An 18,492-nucleotide genomic window follows, 5' to 3' on the forward strand; every position below is an offset into this window, starting at 1 on the left:
TTCAGTATCTTTACACCAGAAAAGACACTCACATCCAGCCCAGGGTATGCATATGATGATAAAAAGACAAATTTGGAACATTAGCTAGATCCTGATGTGCAATGAACCCTGGACCATAATTGGTTTAGAGAGCACTGAAATTGCACTAAAACTAGGCAAATCGTATGGATCACATGAAACTAATGAAATTCCAGGAACACTGATTAAATTAGATATAGACTACCGGGAAAATAGGCTGTCGCCTGAGTACAGAGCATAAGTCCTAATGCCCACTGTAACTTTTAAATGGTGGGGCTCCATGTTATGCCCTTTTTAAAAGACTGTTATTGGCCTCTTAGCTATTGATGGTGAATCTTATACTAGAATTTTATTAAATAAACTCGAAACATGGGCTGGGAAAAAGCAGATAATTATTTTTTTTCAAACAGGAATTAGACCCAATTGTATTGTTCTTGCTTTGTCATTTCTAGCTCACCAGGTGGTCACCAAAAAATGTGGCCCTCTCTTTGCTTGTGTTATCTATTCACTAATCCATCGCTTTCGAAGGAGCCGATTGTCACATATTATGGAAACAAATGATCAGATTGGGGACTTCCCAACTCTTACAGTGAGTTCAAACATGGGTTTGTACTAGCCCTCCAGTTGTTCAGTCTTTAAACACCCGACATTGGCTCAGCACTTCGTAGGGACAAATCATTTCTGCTAAGAATTATAAATAAGTGGCTACAAATCTTGCAATAATCTGTCAATATGTGTCGGCTACATTACTTTTATATTGTCCTGCAGAGAGCACTAAGTGAGTTACATGCTTACAACCTACAGCAGCATAAGTTGAAAGTAAACGGAAATATTTCAAAAGTCATGAATTTTGGTAAAAACAAAAATATTCCTTTCTGTGCTATATCTCTGTATACAAAGATCTGGGATTGTGAACAAGAGAACTTCTACAGACTGAAGTATCCTCTATCAACCATAAAGCACAGAGGCACTTCCTTAGCATTTGCACTGTGCACACTCAATGCTAAATTACAGAGTCCGTCAGCTCACGCAATATATAGAGTGGAATATGTTTATCAAGCATTTCATAGGCACTTCACTTCAAAATCGGAACTGAATAGTGCAATAGTATCAGGAAACTCTTTCATCTATCTCATAGTACACACAGCACAAACATGCATCTTAAGTTCCGCCTGTACAGGAAGGATGAAACAGGTAAATCTAACTTTTTTTTTATAATACTGCCATCTAGTAACAAATGCAAAGCAGCGATTTTGGAAGCGTGTCTTAAGGCCAATTTTAGAGGAAAGTAGCTCCAGTAACTCCCCATGGCCTAAGTATTTATCTGATGCAATCAATGAATTTGCAGTAGATACCATTTGGTCAAGAATGGTCTTCAAGACATAAATAAAGCCTCAATTGATACTTGTCAGCTGTGCTGTGAAGGTCACAGGCTGACCAAATTCATACTTGCTAGTCTAATTATTGACGTATATAATGTAGATTTTCCTAGGAAAGTCTTAATTTTATTAGAGACACGGAGGCGAGTATTATGCCCTCTTTTCTTGCTTTATTTTGAATAGCAGCAAGATAAGCAACAAACTACAAATACCCAGAAGGCACAGCAGGAAAACTACTGGCCAATGGGGTTAGAGTAAACAAACAAAGGACCAAACATAACCAGTATAGTATAAATGGCCAGCTCTGACCACACAAAGTCCTCTTTTCTTGTGCGAGAAGTCAACCAGAATGCATAAACAATGGAAATATGGACAATAAAATGCAAAAAGTCATAATCCAAGCCAGAAGATCCTGCAGGAAACCCAGGACTGCAGGATAGCATTGGAGGAAACTCCTATTGAAACAAAGTGAAGCGCCAGATGAGGGAAGTCCATCCACGGGAACAGATGCAGAGTTAGTTGGAGGCTGGTGGTAAAGCCGGAGTCCCTAAGGGTGGGAAAAACAGAGAAAATTAGTAGAATAGAGGTGGGATAATACTCGCCTCCGTGTCCTTAATAAAATTAAGACTTTCCGTCATAAATACTAGGAAAATCTACATTTTATGTCAAGAACGGAGGTTCCTATTATGCTTGTTCAAAGCATATCAACAACAACAGAAGAAGCAGTAACAACAGGTTTGCAATAAAACGTTTTGAAAATAGCATCATTAGACCAATCTGCTGATTTCAGGATATCCTCCAAACGAGAGCCTGCCCAAAAGGCTTTAGAGGCCATAGCACCCCTGGCGGAGTGCGCACCAAAAGCAGTAACATCAATGCCCGCAAGGGACATGGTCCACCGCACCCAACGGGCTAAAGTGGCAGAGGACACAGGATGATGGGGTTTGCGAAAAGAAATAAGCAATTGCGAATGAGAGGAAGACCTGAGATCAGCAGTTTTTTGTTCATAACTCTTTAAACATTGTCCAACACAAAGTTGAGGTTGTGAAGGAAAGTAAGGATAAAACACAGATTGTAAATTAGTTTTGGTACGCCTGTGAACCTGAAACAAAACACCAGAAGGTGAAAACTGTCTGGAAGACAAATCCAAAGCTTTGACATCAGAGACACGTTTGATTGAAATTAAACATAACAACATGGTGAGTTTGGCTGAAAGCATTTTGAGAGAAAGAGCATCATTGTCAGGCCATGAAATAAACAATTTGAACACCAAATTAACATCCCACAAAACAGGAATACTTAGCCAACGGAGGTTTTGAGAATCGAACTCCACGAAGTAGCCGACACACCAAAGGATGGGAACCTACAGGTTTATTGTCAATAGGGCAACGATTCAAAGAGATAGCAGATCTGTACAGATTAACAGTGCGATAGGATTTACCCGCACTGGCTTCAGAAGCCAAGAAATTGACCATGAGGCTTAAAGGAGCTGAAAAAAACGGGACGTTGGGAATTGAGACGGGAAGCAAAAAGGTCGATAGAAAAGGGACCCCATTTCTGGGAGAGAGAAAGAAAGCCGGAGGGAAGCAGCTTCCAATCGCTTGAATCTCGAAGGTATCGAGAGTGCCAATCCGCTATGGCATTGAGACTGCCCGGAAGATATTCCGCTCGAAGAGATAGTTTGTGTTGAAGACAGAATTCCCAAAGACTCTTTGCTAGTTCCGCTAGAGGTTTTGACTTTGTGCCACCTAGATGGTTTATGTAGCGGACCGCAGAAACATTGTCCATCCGAAGGAGAATGGAACAACTTGCCTTGTTCTTTGCCAGACTGCGGATTGCAAAGGAGCCTGCCAGCATCTCTAAACAGTTTATGTGCAATGACAACTCCTCTGGAGACCATGTACCTCCAGTCGAGATTGAACCACATCGGGCGCCCCAACCCGACAGGCTGGCATCTGGGGCCGTTGCAAAGATCGTCCTCCCGTTCCACGCATCTAAATGGTCTATCCACCATTGTAGCCCGAGACGGGACTCCAGATCTAATTGGATAAGATCTGAATACGCCAAGCCTTGGCAAAAATGACAAATCTTTAAGCGCTGCAGGGCTCGATAGTGCAGAGGCCCGGGAAAAATCGCTTGGATGGAGGCTGACAAAAGGCCTACGACTCTTGCAAGAGAACGTAGAGACACCTCAGAAAGGCGAAGAATTTGACAGAACTCTGACCGAATGGCTGAAACCTTGATTTTGGAAGAGAAAGAGATGCGGTGGAAGAGTCCACGCGGAAGCCTAGAAATTCTACACTCTGAGAAGGGACTAACATGGACTTCTCGGAATTGATGAGGAAACCCAGATCTAGTAGGAGAGACTGAGCGACATCGAGATGGGAAAGAAGAGTCTGCTTGTCTGAGTGCATGATCAAGATATCGTCCAGATAAATGATGAGACGAATACCTAGGGAGCGTAGATAGGAAACCACAGGCTTGGTGAAGCACCAAGGAGTGGAAGAAAGTCCGAAAGGAAGCAAACAAAACCGGTAAGTGACACCGGACCACTGAAATTGTAGATATTTTGTGTGGGACTCGTGTATTGGAATTGAAAGATATGCATCTTGAAGATCGAGTCTGACCATCCAATCGGATTGGCGCAAGGTATCCCTGAGATGGAGAATGGTCTCCATCTTGAAGTGGCGATAAACCACGAACTGGTTGAACCACTTGAGATTGATGACAGGACGAACTTTTTTGTTCTTTTTTCGAACTAAAAAGAGGGAGCTTAGAAAACCTGAGGGATCGAAGGGAGCGACAAGAATGGCTTGTTTTTGGAGCAGATTTTGAATCTCTTGAGAGACGAGCAGAGCTACGTCTGCGGAAAAAACCAACGGAGGAGGAAAAATAGCCTGGGAAGGCTGAGCGTAAAACTCTATGAGATAGCCTTGTACAGAATTAAGGACCCAGGGGTCTGCCGTGAGCGCGCGCCACCTGTGAAGAAATAGAGCACGACGACCTCCGATAGGAGGGGGAGGGCTCACCTTGGTTGTTGGCGTTGTTGTTGTTGGCACGGAAACCTTTCTGTCCTCGGCCCCGGAAGCCACGTCCTCTTTGGGGGTAAAACTGCGGCTTGAATTCTTGATAGCCGGAATTGGCTGCTCCTCTGGAACCTTGGTTCGGATAACCGCGGCCGGAAGAGCGGTTCCTGCCTCTGCCGGCCCTGCCAAAAACCCGAGGGGCAAACACTTTTTTGATTGAAAATTGGGCCTTGTCCAAAGAAGCAAAAGTGGACACGTAACGGCTGAGATCCTTGACGAGGGAATCACCAAACAACAGACCGTCAGCCTTGACACCCGGATCCTGAGTAGCCAAGTTGGCCAACTTCGGGTCCAATTTGATCAACAGGCCCTTACGGTGCTCATGAATTATTGCCGCATTAGCATTACCTAACAGGCAAAAGGATCTTTGGAGCCACAAAGAGATTTCTTCTGGATTAAGCTCCGAACCGTCCAAGCGGGCTGTCTCCACCATGTCCAAAACCCGAGCCAAAGGACCCACGACATCCAAAAGCTTGTCCTGGCAAGTGGACCAGGCCTTATCCACACCCCTGCGAGGATCTTTGCCAAACTTCGAGAAGAAGGTAAGAAGCGGCTGATCTATAGAAGGAGTAACAGTAACATGACATGGAAGGGAAGGTTTGGGACACTCAGACTTGAGTTTTGCCCTAACAGACTTGTCCAAAGGCAGACGGAGATTGGAGGAGATGTACTCTCCCACATGAGGAGTGGGGAACCACTCTGTAGAATTAGGGTGTCTGATAGAAGCGGGGTCAAACATAGGATTGCCCTCGGAATCCAACACAGGCTGAGATGCAAAAGCATCCAATCTCGCTTTCTTGGGGGAAGGGGGGTCAACCAGCTGAAAGAAATCTGCTAAATCATCTGTGTCACCCAAATCATCGTCATCATCTGTGTTAGGAATAGTATTAATGACCAGCTTCCTAGGAACCTCCACGTTTTTTGTCTTAGTTGTACTTTTAGACAAAGAAATCTTTATCCCCTCCTTGGTGGGAGGCCTGGGAGGAACTACGTCCTCAGTCGAATGCGAGGAGGACTCGCGAACTATCAGTGACACATTTTTTGAATGAGAAGTGGAAGGAACCAGTTTGCGTTTTCTGCTATCCCCCGCAGAATGGGCCAAAGCTTTGGTCATGAGGCTCAAAAGGGAATTCTCCATGTGTTTAGAAACACGAGTCATTGATGCCTCGACAGCAGTCTCCACAGAGTTATTAATAAAATGACTCAGGTCAGTCTTGAAAGGCTCGCTTTCGTCATTGTCCAATTCGGGAGAGCTTGGAATCTCCATGACAGGGAAAACAGTAAATAAGGGGTTAAAAGGGCCAGGAGAACAAAGGGGCGTAAACGGGCCGGAATGGCAGGGAGACACTCCCCTGGGGGTGGGCACCGTGTGTGGAAACAGCGAGAGGCAGTCGAACAGCAGGAAGGCACAGAGCGTAGTCGAACTGCCGGAGAAGAGCAGGGAGCGGGACGCGCGCGCAGCGGTAAGAACTACACGCTGCAGCGCGCGAGGGGGGGGCCCGTACCTGAAACGGGACCGGGGAAAGACCGGCAAAGCGAGTGCGAACACGCTCGAGGCAATGTACGAGTATGGAACCAGCAAAGCAGGATTTAAACAATAACCATGCAATAAACCATGAAATAAACACAGAAAAACAAGTAATTCAATAGAGGTAATAGAAAATGCGACTTATCTGACTGCGTAGCAGCAAGAAAAGAGGACTTCGTGTGGTGAGAGCTGGCCATTTATAATATACTGGTTATGATTGGTCCTTTGTTTGTTTACTCTAACCCCATTGGCCAGTAGTTTTCCTGCTGTGCCTTCTGGGTATTTGTAGTTTGTTGCTTATCTTGCTGCTATTCAAAATAAAGCAAGAAAAGAAGGCATAATAGGAGCCTCTCTTCTTGACATAAAATTCTATGTCTGTTCAACGTTTCTTAAGAAAACCAGAATAAGAACAAGGTTTCCAGAATGTACTCCGTATGCGCTTGATGTTATACCCCATAAAAGAATCTAGGTCATCATGGAATAACCAACTCATTACCAACCAAAGATGCAGACTGTGTGATTATGAAAAAGAAAAACATTCAATATTCCTAATAGAATTGTGTGATGCACGGTAGCATTATAATCCATGTCTAATTACTGGGATCACATTAGAATTGTGTTGCATTGCTAAATTCTTACACATCATATTTAGAACCCTCCCATACTTTTCTTAATAAACTTCTGAAGTGGTTTTCAACCTTTTGTCTTTATACTTAGGACAGACTCGTCGAATGTTGTACTGTTCTGTTTTAACTTGTATCTGAACCATCAGCATACGTATCTATTGAGTTTTGCATTTAAGAAAATCATGTTGTTTTCAATGTTGGAAAATTCAGTAAACTCTTCCATTTTTGTGCTTGTAATGATTGTAATTAATTGTGTTCGATAAACGAGCGTACTTGCCTATTTAAAGGTGATTACACATCTCACTTTGCTCCTCTCAAATGGGTTCTATCTTAAAATACTTGTACCTCTATTGAGCAAATTTCTTCACATTATGTCATCATTATGCTGATGACACTCAACTTTACCTAAGTCTCTAGATCAGACAATATTGGTTACAAATCGAGTGCCTGTTATTGAGACGTGGATGACTCAGCATCATCTAAAACATACATCCTTAAAACGGAGTGTTTACTCATTACTTTGCCTTTCGTCACCCTTCTTGTAGAAACAATGCTCGAGCAGCAAACATCCTAGACACTAAACACAAAATTATTGAAAGATCCGTTTTTCTTGTCTTAAATTTAGAGAAGCATCTCCACCGCCACAAAACAAAAACAGGGCAAAAAGGCCCAATATCAGCACAGACAAATTAGAGAGATTAAATGTTTTCTATCTGAAATAAATCTGATGGAAGTTGTAAAATGAATGGCCGTCCCTTGACCTTTTTGAACCCCATTACCTGGAACAGGTAAATTATTCAGTTGGTAATGATATCCACTCTGTACAGATAACCAAAATTTGGAAGCCCTTCTCTTTAACAAAGAAATATGTTGTATTTAGCCTGTCTTCTTTCTACCTCTGGGGATTTCATGGTCACTCACATGATGTCACCACTGGAACCTTGGGTAACATCATGGAGTGTTTGGGGCTTGACCTGGTGACAACTGGCAGTTGGAACCAGGCAGGCTGAGTGGCAAGCTAGTCACTCCTGGTGGGTCTTCTTTGTAACTTGATTTAATATCCTGAAGACATGAATAAAGTAATCTACATGATACCAGGCTCCAGCATCAATTTACAACATTTTTGGCGGCTTTGAGAAATTTTGGAGCGTATTTACAAGGTGCAGACAACGGGAACAAGAAGAAAAGAACCCTCAGCACAAAGCAAAAGCAAGTATTAAGGAACTGTTCAAAATACTTGAGACTGTGTATTGAAAGAACTTATAAATTAAAGAAAGTTTAAAGCAGAAAACAAAACATCCACCCTGGTAAGTCCCACCAGTGTCCTGTGTAATCGGACGGCCTGCAAACCCAGGGTGTAAAACTGCATAATATTGTGTGAGACTAGGTGAAGTTCGCTTGTGTGTGGAAAAGCAGTAATCAACATTACCTGCATATCACCATTGAAAGACTGTCGTTAATTTAATCCAACAAGTGTACTGTTCAGCCAAGTTTTTTTGAGGGGACTGCTGTTCTGCTAAGTAATTGCTATCTGTAATTGAGCAGCTAAGAGAAAACACGGTGTAAGTATGAAGATCGAGCATCGGCAGTTTGAGATGTCACAGCGTGTGCCTGGAACATTTCAAAATAAACAACACGCAGCTGTTATGTTAAAAGCAGTTTGATCGGTGAAAATGAAAAACACACAGCGCTTATGTTTATAAACTAAAAAAAATCATACACGTACTTTGGGAATGTTATCGGATGTTTTTTTTTTTACAACATTACTCGAATTGTACTATGGGAAAGGCGCTACTCGTGACTATATTTGTAAGATGAGCATGATCAACTGATGGGAATGCACGACTGAAGGTGCGCCATAGATTCTTTAACTGTCCTTGTTTTTAACATCACAGGCGATAGTGACGGTTTATGATACAATTTTTGTAATAACACGAACAGTGCTGCGCAGTCTGGAATATTTAACTGTCATACTTTTAAAAAGAGAAGGGCACGAGGGACGCGTGAAGCCTACCTTCTCGCTCCAGCTCCTTGTGACGAAGTTTATTGCTGCAATCGCACGTTATGAGCAGAGTCGTGCCCAGAGCCACCCAGCGCTGCGTGGAGTGCGTGCCACCATTTAATGAGAGCTGTACACCGAGTGTCACCATGGAAACGACCCATGAGACTAGCGAGTCTCTTCACCACACGTTCTTAAAATCGGTGAAGAGAGATTATTTGCCGACAATTTTACATACCTTCGAAGAAAATAAAAACTCTTATACAACTACTTTTCAAAGGAATGGTAAGAACTATTGATGGTCGATTTTAAACCCTGACAATGAGGGAAGTACTATGGGAATGCTGTTTTTGTGGAAGACGTCGCGAATCTTGCCATATTTACAGCGTTTCCTACTACTGAAGAGAAATTTGAGGAAGAACTCGGGTGAGAAACCGCTCACCGGAGCATGAGACTTTATTTAACATTATTATTGCTGGTCATTTGTAATGTTTGTCTCTTGCTTTCCAGGAATGGTGGTTGGTGAATGTGTGTGGAAGTTCTTTTGTCTCATTACTGTTCATTTTGGGGTGGAGTGTGCCTTATACACTATATTTCAGGGAAGTGTGTGTTTCCTTTTTAACGTAGTTGGTTGCAAGTTGGCATATACAATGAGTACCTGCGTAGTGTTGCGTTTGGACTGCTGTGAGCCACATGGAATATTTTCAGGTGTCATAAGTGGCGTGTGAGTAGCAAGTGTCGTATTATTGTGCACCTACAGGGTGGTGTGCATTTATGGCTTGTTGTTTTTGGGGTCAAAAGGGCCTTGTACAGTTTATTATAGGAGGAGTTGTTTTTCAAATTTGTATACATGGCTTGCATGTGTAGTTGTGTGTTGGGAGTTATAAACTTCTTACTCATATTTTTAAAGAAGTGTACCCTGTCTCTTTTATGGTTTTTGGGATTATGAATGTATCCCAATTATGGTTCGCGGGGAGAGTTATACCCCGTTACGGTATAGAGTCTAATTTTAAAATTTAAGAGTGGTGAGTACCCCATTTAAGAAGTTGGGGACGGAGCAATGGCTACTCCAAAGTGTAGTTCACGGGAAGTGATATACCCCGTTACGGAGCAAAATGGTCTCCATTATTTTTGTTTAATTTAGCTTGTGTTTGTGTTTCCCAAGGAAAGGGGATGAGACTTGGGACTAGTTGTGTTTGGGATGTGTTGTCGTTAGTGTTTGTGATGTGTTGTCGTTAACTTGTGTTTGTAACTGTTTGGGATAAGTTTGTTCTCCATATATGGAATGGATGCTATGTGTACTTTCATATGAATGTGTACACACATGCTAATTTTATCTTTTGTATTTCCATCTTGTTGATTTCCCTAAAGAAAGGAGATGTGTTGTATTTAGCCTGTCTTCTTTCTACCTCTGGGGATTTCATGGTCACTCACATGATGTCACCACTGGAACCTTGGGTGACATCATGGAGTGTTTGGGGCTTGACCTGGTGACAACTGGCAGTTGGAACCAGGCAGGCTGAGTGGCAAGCTAGTCACTCCTGGTGGGTCTTCTTTGTAACTTGATTTAATATCCTGAAGACTTGAATAAAGTAACCTACATGATACCAGGCTCCAGCATCAATTTACAACAAAATACAATTCAATAAAGCAGTCAATGGTAACAGTTCCAAAGTCTGAAACTCAATTTGTCCATCGGTTCACACAATATCACCTCTCTCCAGATGCAACCGTGAGCTGAAGTTTCTTCCTTTCTGTCATTACTTCCCATCTGTGAATAAATTACCTGCCTCACCTGGATAAATGAGACCTGCTTTTTTACCTAACTGTAGAACTCCTGGAGGGACCTTGGCCTAACCTCGATGTATAAGCCCCCATCATAATATCCTATCCTTGTCTGTCTGCAAATGATCTGTTTATGGAGAACGAATCAAACAGCCATGTATGTATCCATCAGATTGGTTATGTCTCCTGCTCTTCTTGGGGCATCTGCTTTTTCAGTTAGATATTTATATATTGTCATTTATTATACACTTGTAATTATATGTTATTTTAATAGTTATTGCATATATTAACCTGCTATATGAGATCCAATATTTTCGGTGCTATTTAATACCTTTTCTCCAATTATTCTGACTGTATTTTATGCCTTCTTGCCAAAGTGAACAGTCACCATCAGCACAAACCTTGAAAATATATTGATATCTCCATGATACGTATTTGTGGAGTTAGGAATAGTAAACTTCTTATTCCTAGATATAATTACTATGTCTATATAGTGGTATCTGATATTCACCAGATGATACTTCTGTTGTTCGATATTTTGTGGCTTTTGCATTCTGACATACAACCATTGCCCGCAATTGCTGTATGTAGTGCACTACAAATCAACAAAATATTCTACAATGCATGAAATAAGAGACCTCGTTATGAGCTAAGTGGCCTGCAATAAAATATATAGTTTGTAGCATATTGAAAATGACATTATTCCTCAATCAGAATACTTTGAATCATAGTCATTTCTTTTTTCCCCTTTTTATTTATAATTTTCAAGTACAAACAACAGAACAGCACCACATTTCGTGACATGATGTATAGTATATGATTGCATTGTCATAGGATATAGCAAAGCTTACAAACATTTCGCCATGAATTTATTTATTTATTTTATTTTTTGACATTTATAGAGCGCGCTGTTACCCATGGGTGTCCTGGCGCTAAATGACATCTCTCCAGAGGAACCAAGCCAAGAAAGATACTTAATTAACTATTTCGAAAACAACCAAGTTTTTAATGCCTTTCGGAAGGTAAAACGTTTAGAAATAGCTCTAAGCCGATGGGGAAGCTTCTTCCATGCTTTGGCTGCATTTGCCACAAAGCTTTTACCACCCCAGGTGGCTTTTCTGACAAATGGCACATTAACCAATTTGGCATCTGATGACCGTAATAACCTGCATGGCGTATATCAATAAAGGCGTTCTTTTAGAAAGGCCGACCCTACTCCGTAAAGGGCCTTATGTACCAGACACATCGACTTGAACATGGTGCGATTCCTGAGTGGCAGCCAGTGTAATTTTCGAATCTCATCCGCTATTGAGGCATATTTAGGAATGCCCAACAGCAGTCTAGCAGCTGCATTCTGTAAGAGTTGCAGCTTCTGCATTAAAGCTTCCTGAATGGTAAAGTACAGACTATATGAACAGTGGGAATTGGACCGCACGCCATGGACGTGATGTAATAACAAGGGACAGACGACATTAAACAGCCCAGACATAGATCAGTGTGCAGGGAAACACTGTGTTTGTATTGTTCCCCTGGTGCAGGAAAGAGTGAACTGCAAGCAAAGGGGCAGCTCACAACTGTATGGGTCGACATATCTGTCATGTGGGGGCACATACCAGCTAACTCAATCTTATTAATGCATATATGTATGACTCAAATAGTGTTTAGATGGCACAAAAAAACTGGTAAGACACAATACAAAGCACGATTTTAGCAATTGCAAATCCATCACAGTTAGAGTAGGTGGGTGAAGGCTCAAAGTGGTCTGCAAAATCTGGGAGCTTTTTTGCTGCCCATTGACCAGAATAGGGACTGATCCGCTGCTCTGTGGGTGGAAAAAAGCCAAAAACATAATTGTTTTTAGACGCACTGTAATGATTGAGAGAACATATTGCTTGAGCCCTGACAGTGCACTTCCCAATTCCAGCAGGCAGGTCAGTGTGCCATGCCTGCCCGTACAGTCATCCTGGGGCCTCAATAGGCACCACACACATGCTATCCTGCTGAAAAAGTTGATTTGAAGAGCACTGTCAGAGAATAGCTATTGTAAGCGTTGTACTGTAATTACTATTAAGGTAATTACATTGTCCAGCCTCTGACAGTTCCAGTCAGCACACACATTCTTCGTTTGGTGTAGAACAAGGTTTTCTTGTTTGTCACTGCATTTTTCAGAAGCCCCGCCCACTCCCCCGCCCATATTTTTTTCTTGGCTTTTGTTTTTGTCCTTCATAAAGGCTGGCTTCTGATTCTGTAATTAGCTTGTTAGTCCCTCCTTAGTACGGCCATGTAGTCAGAAACAGGTCCCAGGATGCTTGGTTCTGGTTCAGGGAAGATCTGGCTTGGCAGTTCGGGCTGGACTGTTCCCATGAAGCACAGGGTCTAGACTGATTTGCATATAGCTGGGTCTGAACTGAAGTGGTGAAGTGGTGTAGGGGTGGGGGTGTGGCGTTGCTGTTTAAAAAGAGCCTGACAGTGAAACAGATCATAGCGGAAAACTGCGCCGGAGCAGAGTTGTTGGGGATTAAAAATTTCACTTAAATCCTCCTGCTTTGTAATACTGGTAGCTTATCGTCCACCGCAGAGCTCACCGGATTTCAATGACAGTTTCTTTGAACTGCTGACGGATTTGGCCTCACGTTACAAATCCCTGCTGGTGGTAGGGGATTTTAACTACCACTGGGACAAGCTACTTAGAGACTCCACCGAGTTGGAGTTTGAAGCTAATCTTTCAGCGCTAAACCTCCAACAGCTCGTGGTGGGCCCCACCCACGTGAGGGGCCTCACGCTAGACCTGGTATGGTCTTCTATGCCTAATACTGCAATTACCGAGGTCAGCCCCTGCATCTGGTCGGACCATTCTATGATCAGATGCTGGGTTCCGGGTGACCCCGTTCGGGCTGCATTTAATCAGGCATGGAGGAAAGTCCGGCTCTGGAATAAGGTGGAGGCTGACTCTTTAATAGCCGCCCTGTCCTCAGCCGCCCCTCCCACACTGAGTGGCATAAATTTAGATAAAGACGCCACCGCGCTTATGTCCTGGCTGCTCGCCGCTCTTGATCAACTGGCTCCTGAGCAGATAGAGAGGACCAGATCCAAAGAGAAGGGAGCACTATGGTTCGACGCCTCATTGAAAGAGAAAAAGCAAGCTCTCCGGAAGGCTGAGAGAAGGTGGAGACTTAATTACGATCAAACGGAGGCAGAAACTTTTAAAACTCTGCTGGCGAAATATAAGGCAGACATTCTGGAGAGAAAGTCAGCGTTAACGAGGGAAGACTTAGAGAAGCAACTAATTTACAGCGAGAAACCTTTGTGATCCTAAGAGAGCTCACGCAACAGAAAGGGATAATCTCTGTGAATGATCAGCCAGACTGTGACTCATTCCAAACTTTTTTCCTCCAGAAAGTACAGGATATCATCACTGATATCAACGCTCGCTCAGGCACTCCCACTTTGTCCACGCTAGGGGCTCAGGTGACGCCCATGATGTTAAGCATCTTTCCTCCTATCGACGACACACGCCTTGAGGAACTTGTTGGACAGACTAAATCTGGCTCCACTATAGACCCATGCCCCCCAAGAATTTTTAAAATGGCATTGCCAGGCATCCAGCCCCAGGTGTTGAGTTTACTTAATAACTCACTGGAAACAGGGTATCTTCCTGTCCAGTTGAAGGAAGCTAGGGTCTCCCCACTATTAAAAAAAGTTGGCACTGACCCGAAGGCCTTGAAAAATTATAGGCCCATCTCGCAGCTTCCTTTCCTGAGTAAGCTCTTGGAGAAGCACATCCTAAGCACTTTGGCCGGCTATCTGGAGGAACACCATCTCCTTCATGGGAGGCAAGCAGGGTTCCGATCCCAACACAGTACGGAACTAGTAATGGCCGCGGTCACCGACGAACTGAGAGTCAGGGCAGACAATAAACAGCCGTGCGCCCTGATTCTCCTAGATCTGTCGGCGGCTTTCGACACGGTCAGCCACACCATCCTACTGGACCGTATCGGGAAGCTGGGGATCACAGGCCAAGTGCTAAAGTGGCTGGAGTCTTTTCTATCAGGTCGTACTCAAAGGGTACAGCTGGGTGATCAGCTATCGGGGATTAGTGATGTAACATGGGGTGTGCCCCAGGGGTCAGCGCTATCCCCCCTGCTGTTCAATATCTACCTGCAGCCGCTGGTTGAGGAGCTTATGAGCCGGAAATGCGAAGTTTTTAACTACGCAGATGATACCCAGGTACTGGTTCAGCTGGAAGACACCTTTGAAGCCCAGGAATCAGTGAGGAATCTGCTTAGCTTCACGGTCAACTGGATGACCAATAATCTGTTGAAAGTGAATGCCGAAAAAACAGAGGTGCTGGTCCTCAGTAACCTAGGGAACCCCTGGAGTGACCTATACTGGCCCCCAGAGCTAGGTTCCACTCCCCCTCCTGGTAAGGTGGTAAAAATTCTGGGTCTGAGGATTGATGCAGACCTCTTGATGGCTCCCCAAGTCACAGCCGTGGTTGGCTCTTGCACGGGTGTACTGAGGCAATTGCGGAAATTGGTACCCATCTTATCAGCCTCTACCCTGCAATCGATTGTATCTGCCACAGTCATTTCAAGACTTGATTACGGCAATGCACTTTACCTCGGCTTGCCACAGAAGCTGTTGAGGAAGCTGCAGGTAGTACAGAACGATGTCACAAGGCTGATCCACTCCCTGCCTAGAAACTCTCACGCCATCCCCCTGCTCCAAAAGTTGCACTGGCTACCGGTCATGTATAGAGTACAATTCAAATGTCTCTGTGTGGCCCACAAGGCTCTCTTTGGTAAAGCACCAGAGTACATAAAACAACGCCTCATGAGATACGTTCCCGGTAGACCTCTGCGCTCAAGGAAGACCTCTAATCTGATTCAACCCAGATTCAAGCTAAAAACCAGAGGAGGCAGAGCCCTGTCTGTTCTTCTCCCACAGTAGTGGAATGCACTTCCGACTACTTTGAAGGAAGAATCGCAGTTACTGCCCTTCAGAAAGAAATTAAAAACCCATCTATTTAAAAGGGCGATGACTCCAGCATAGTTGATGGGTAGCCTGAGGGACTTGGGTTAACAGTGTGTTGTGTTGTTCTGTTTCTAAGCGCTTAGAGACCGGCGGTGATAGCCGCGTTACAAATAAGCAATAACATAACATAACATAACAAGTGAGCTAAAGAATGATGATGGATTCAACCCAGATCTGTGACTGGGGGTGAGTGTGTGAAACTTTTCAGCGGTCCGTCCATCATCTCCTTGTGTTTGATATGTATCCTCCCAAGGCTACTGGCCTACTGGCCCATTTACTTGGTGTTTACACAGTATGTGAACTATTTTCTTTATTGAGTTTCTCCTATGTTAGGCATGACAACGTGCATTGCTTGCATTTAGCGTGCAATGCACGCTTTCACTTTCAAAGCAGCCGGGATGATGACAACCATTTGTTAGCAATGCCATAGGTCTCGCATTTAAATGTAAATGTGAGACTTATAGCTGTGCAAATATATTTTTTTCGTTGTGGAGCCATGTATTCAGATTGCCTTTGTGTGCTCACATTATTTTTAGATAAACACATTCAGCTTCTGGCACAGCATGCAATGGCCCTGTTGGACCTGGCCCTTCTTGCAGGGTCATCCTCAAACTTTTTGTTTCTTCCTCCCTTATTTTTCCTGACCTGTGGCTGTTGGAAATAGGACTCTGCGCACTTTACCACTGCTGATCAGTGCTAAAGTGCATATGCTCTCTGCGTAAATTGTTATCATGATTGGATATACATGATTGGCATATTTGTATCACCATGAAGTCCCTAGTAAAGTGCACTGGGTGTGCCAGGGCTGGTGATGACAAATGCTACTAGTGGGCCTGCAGTAAGTATAAAGGGGGGTTTTACCCAAATTAGTCACTGGGGACCTGGGTGCTAAGTAGTACAGAAAGGAGGGTCCCAGTGAACCGTTGTGTATTTTAGTTATTTTAATTCACAATAAAAATCCATCAAAGCACATTGCTAATTGATCACAATGGGCTAAACCAATTTCACATTAGAAAAACAATATTAATAATTTCGTTATAGTGCCCCAAGGAGAAAGAGAAAGGTAACGTGAAGTGGTGATAAAAAGAAGTTAGTGCAAAAGGCAAACAGTTAAAGTGATAAAGAAATTTTAACTTAGACATACAACAATAGATTGGCTTCAGATCCCTGAGCCAAGAAATGGGACAACTAATTTCCCAAAATATTTTGGTCAATAATCATGTGTATGACGCTGGTACTTAATATCCTAGTTAGGGGTGGCGTCAACTGATGTAGAAAAAAATAGCCGTCGACGTTTCGACCCCAAAGCTACAACCGTAGGCGTAGTTGACACCTTACACCGGGGTCTTCATCAGGACAAAAACGTGAAACCCAAGGGTACACTGAGTATTCTACAAAAATAAATGGAGTCATATATTAATAAATACTGCTCTCATAATCGAATTTGAGAGAGATTGTGCAAAACCAGCTTAAAATCGTCGTGGCCACAGAAGATTAAATATAGAATTTTACCATGGTGTGTGGAATGTATATTGTCCACAGATTTGCACCAGAAGTGTACAGCAGATCAATCCAACTGCTCCATTTGTCAAATAAACGCTTCAGTCGTCGTTAAATTTTCTTAAAAAATGGAGTCCCCAACGGGAACATTTAATCACACTTCCTCATTATCAACAGCGAAATCCGTGCCTATCCCTTCCCAAGGTTCTTAATTTACATTATTAAAAGCGATTTAAACACCGCGCTACAGGACCAACAATAAACCTAAACTCTATCAACACAGTTACACAGTGGCACAGACATTAGTATCACTCCAAACTTGACAGAGTCGAAAATCCTATGACATTCTGTAATTTTACGTGACATTCCTAGTCTTCATTACTTCGTGAAGGAGCATCATTCACCGTTTGATAGGGGTTATAGACAGCGGATTGATGCATCCAGTGAGTAACCATATCTCGCCTGGGTATAGGGCCATTAGCGGCCATCTAACACTCTTTCATGTGTATATCCATACATCAACGTGCCAGTTACCACCCCAAGCCTGTTCACATGATATAGGGAAAGCAGTACCTTAGTCCTGGTTTTCTTTGAATCTAAACATTAGCGATTCCAAAACACCTATGCACCACCTCCGGACCTTGAAGGTAAATTGCAAGAAATTACCGATAAATAATGAAACAACTTGTCCTTTAACAAAACATGCATAGCATCCACTAAAACTACAAAAGACTACATACCCAATCATAAGGAAAAATTCACATCGGGTAATGCAGAGGTATGACCAGTTGTCGCACGTCTCCGAACAACCCAGCCCTGTAAGGCAAAGGTCGCGTTATTCAGGCAATTGTAAACAGCCTGCGTACTCGATAGCCATGTTTAACTAATGATGCCCGGGATCGCGTATCAACATACCTTTCACGAGGGATAAATCTCACTATACGTCCACTAGTACACCAAACTTGCTCAGGGCCCACTCACACAGGAGGGTGAAGGTCATTCAGTTAGGAGACATTATTGTGTCAGCGCCCGAATCTAGCCAACTGAGCATAGCTGCTGTCCACTTCATTATGGGTTAAATGAAGCGGACAGCAGCTATGCTCAGACCTTCACCCTCCTGTGTGAGAGGTGCGTCATTTTTAGATTTTACACTTGGGTATGATCTGTAATACTACCTACTGTACCAAGATAGGCATGCTCCTTCACCCTCCTGTCAGAGAGGTGCGCGGCTGACCTGTGGATTGGAGCTAAAGATTGAATTCCTATTGACCAGTGTCTTTTTTCACCTTCACAATTGTCAATATTATATGTCTGATAATGACTATATCGATTGTGCACGTAACATACAATTATGTTGACACTGTTAATTGTACAAAAATTTCTATTGACCAGTGTCTTTTCTCACCTTTATATTTGTCTGATAATGACTATATGGATTGTGCACGTAACATATAATTATGTTGACACTGGTAATTGTACAACATTCTTTACATAATTTTTAAATATTCACTGTTTACGAACAACTTTTACAGTATTA

General features: G+C 43.1%; 1 protein-coding gene and 1 long non-coding RNA gene across 2 annotated transcripts; both read right to left on the reverse strand.

Moving 5' to 3' along the window:
* Positions 1-1,271: 1,271 nt before the first annotated feature.
* Positions 1,272-17,762, reverse strand: LOC144785616 (uncharacterized). The gene is made up of 3 exons (XR_013601990.1): positions 17,696-17,762; positions 17,529-17,595; positions 1,272-1,944 (listed from the first exon to the last, which is right to left on the reverse strand). It is a non-coding gene; the product is annotated as an uncharacterized LOC144785616 (long non-coding RNA).
* Positions 4,341-5,687, reverse strand: LOC144785284 (uncharacterized). Its single transcript, XM_078664267.1, has one exon. The coding sequence runs from the start codon at positions 5,640-5,642 to the stop codon at positions 4,341-4,343; it is 1,302 nt and encodes a 433-aa protein (XP_078520393.1). The 5' UTR covers positions 5,643-5,687.
* Positions 17,763-18,492: the final 730 nt, after the last annotated feature.

This window comes from Lissotriton helveticus, chromosome 10 (genome assembly GCF_964261635.1).
Source record: "Lissotriton helveticus chromosome 10, aLisHel1.1, whole genome shotgun sequence".
Taxonomy (NCBI): Eukaryota; Metazoa; Chordata; class Amphibia; order Caudata; family Salamandridae; genus Lissotriton; species Lissotriton helveticus.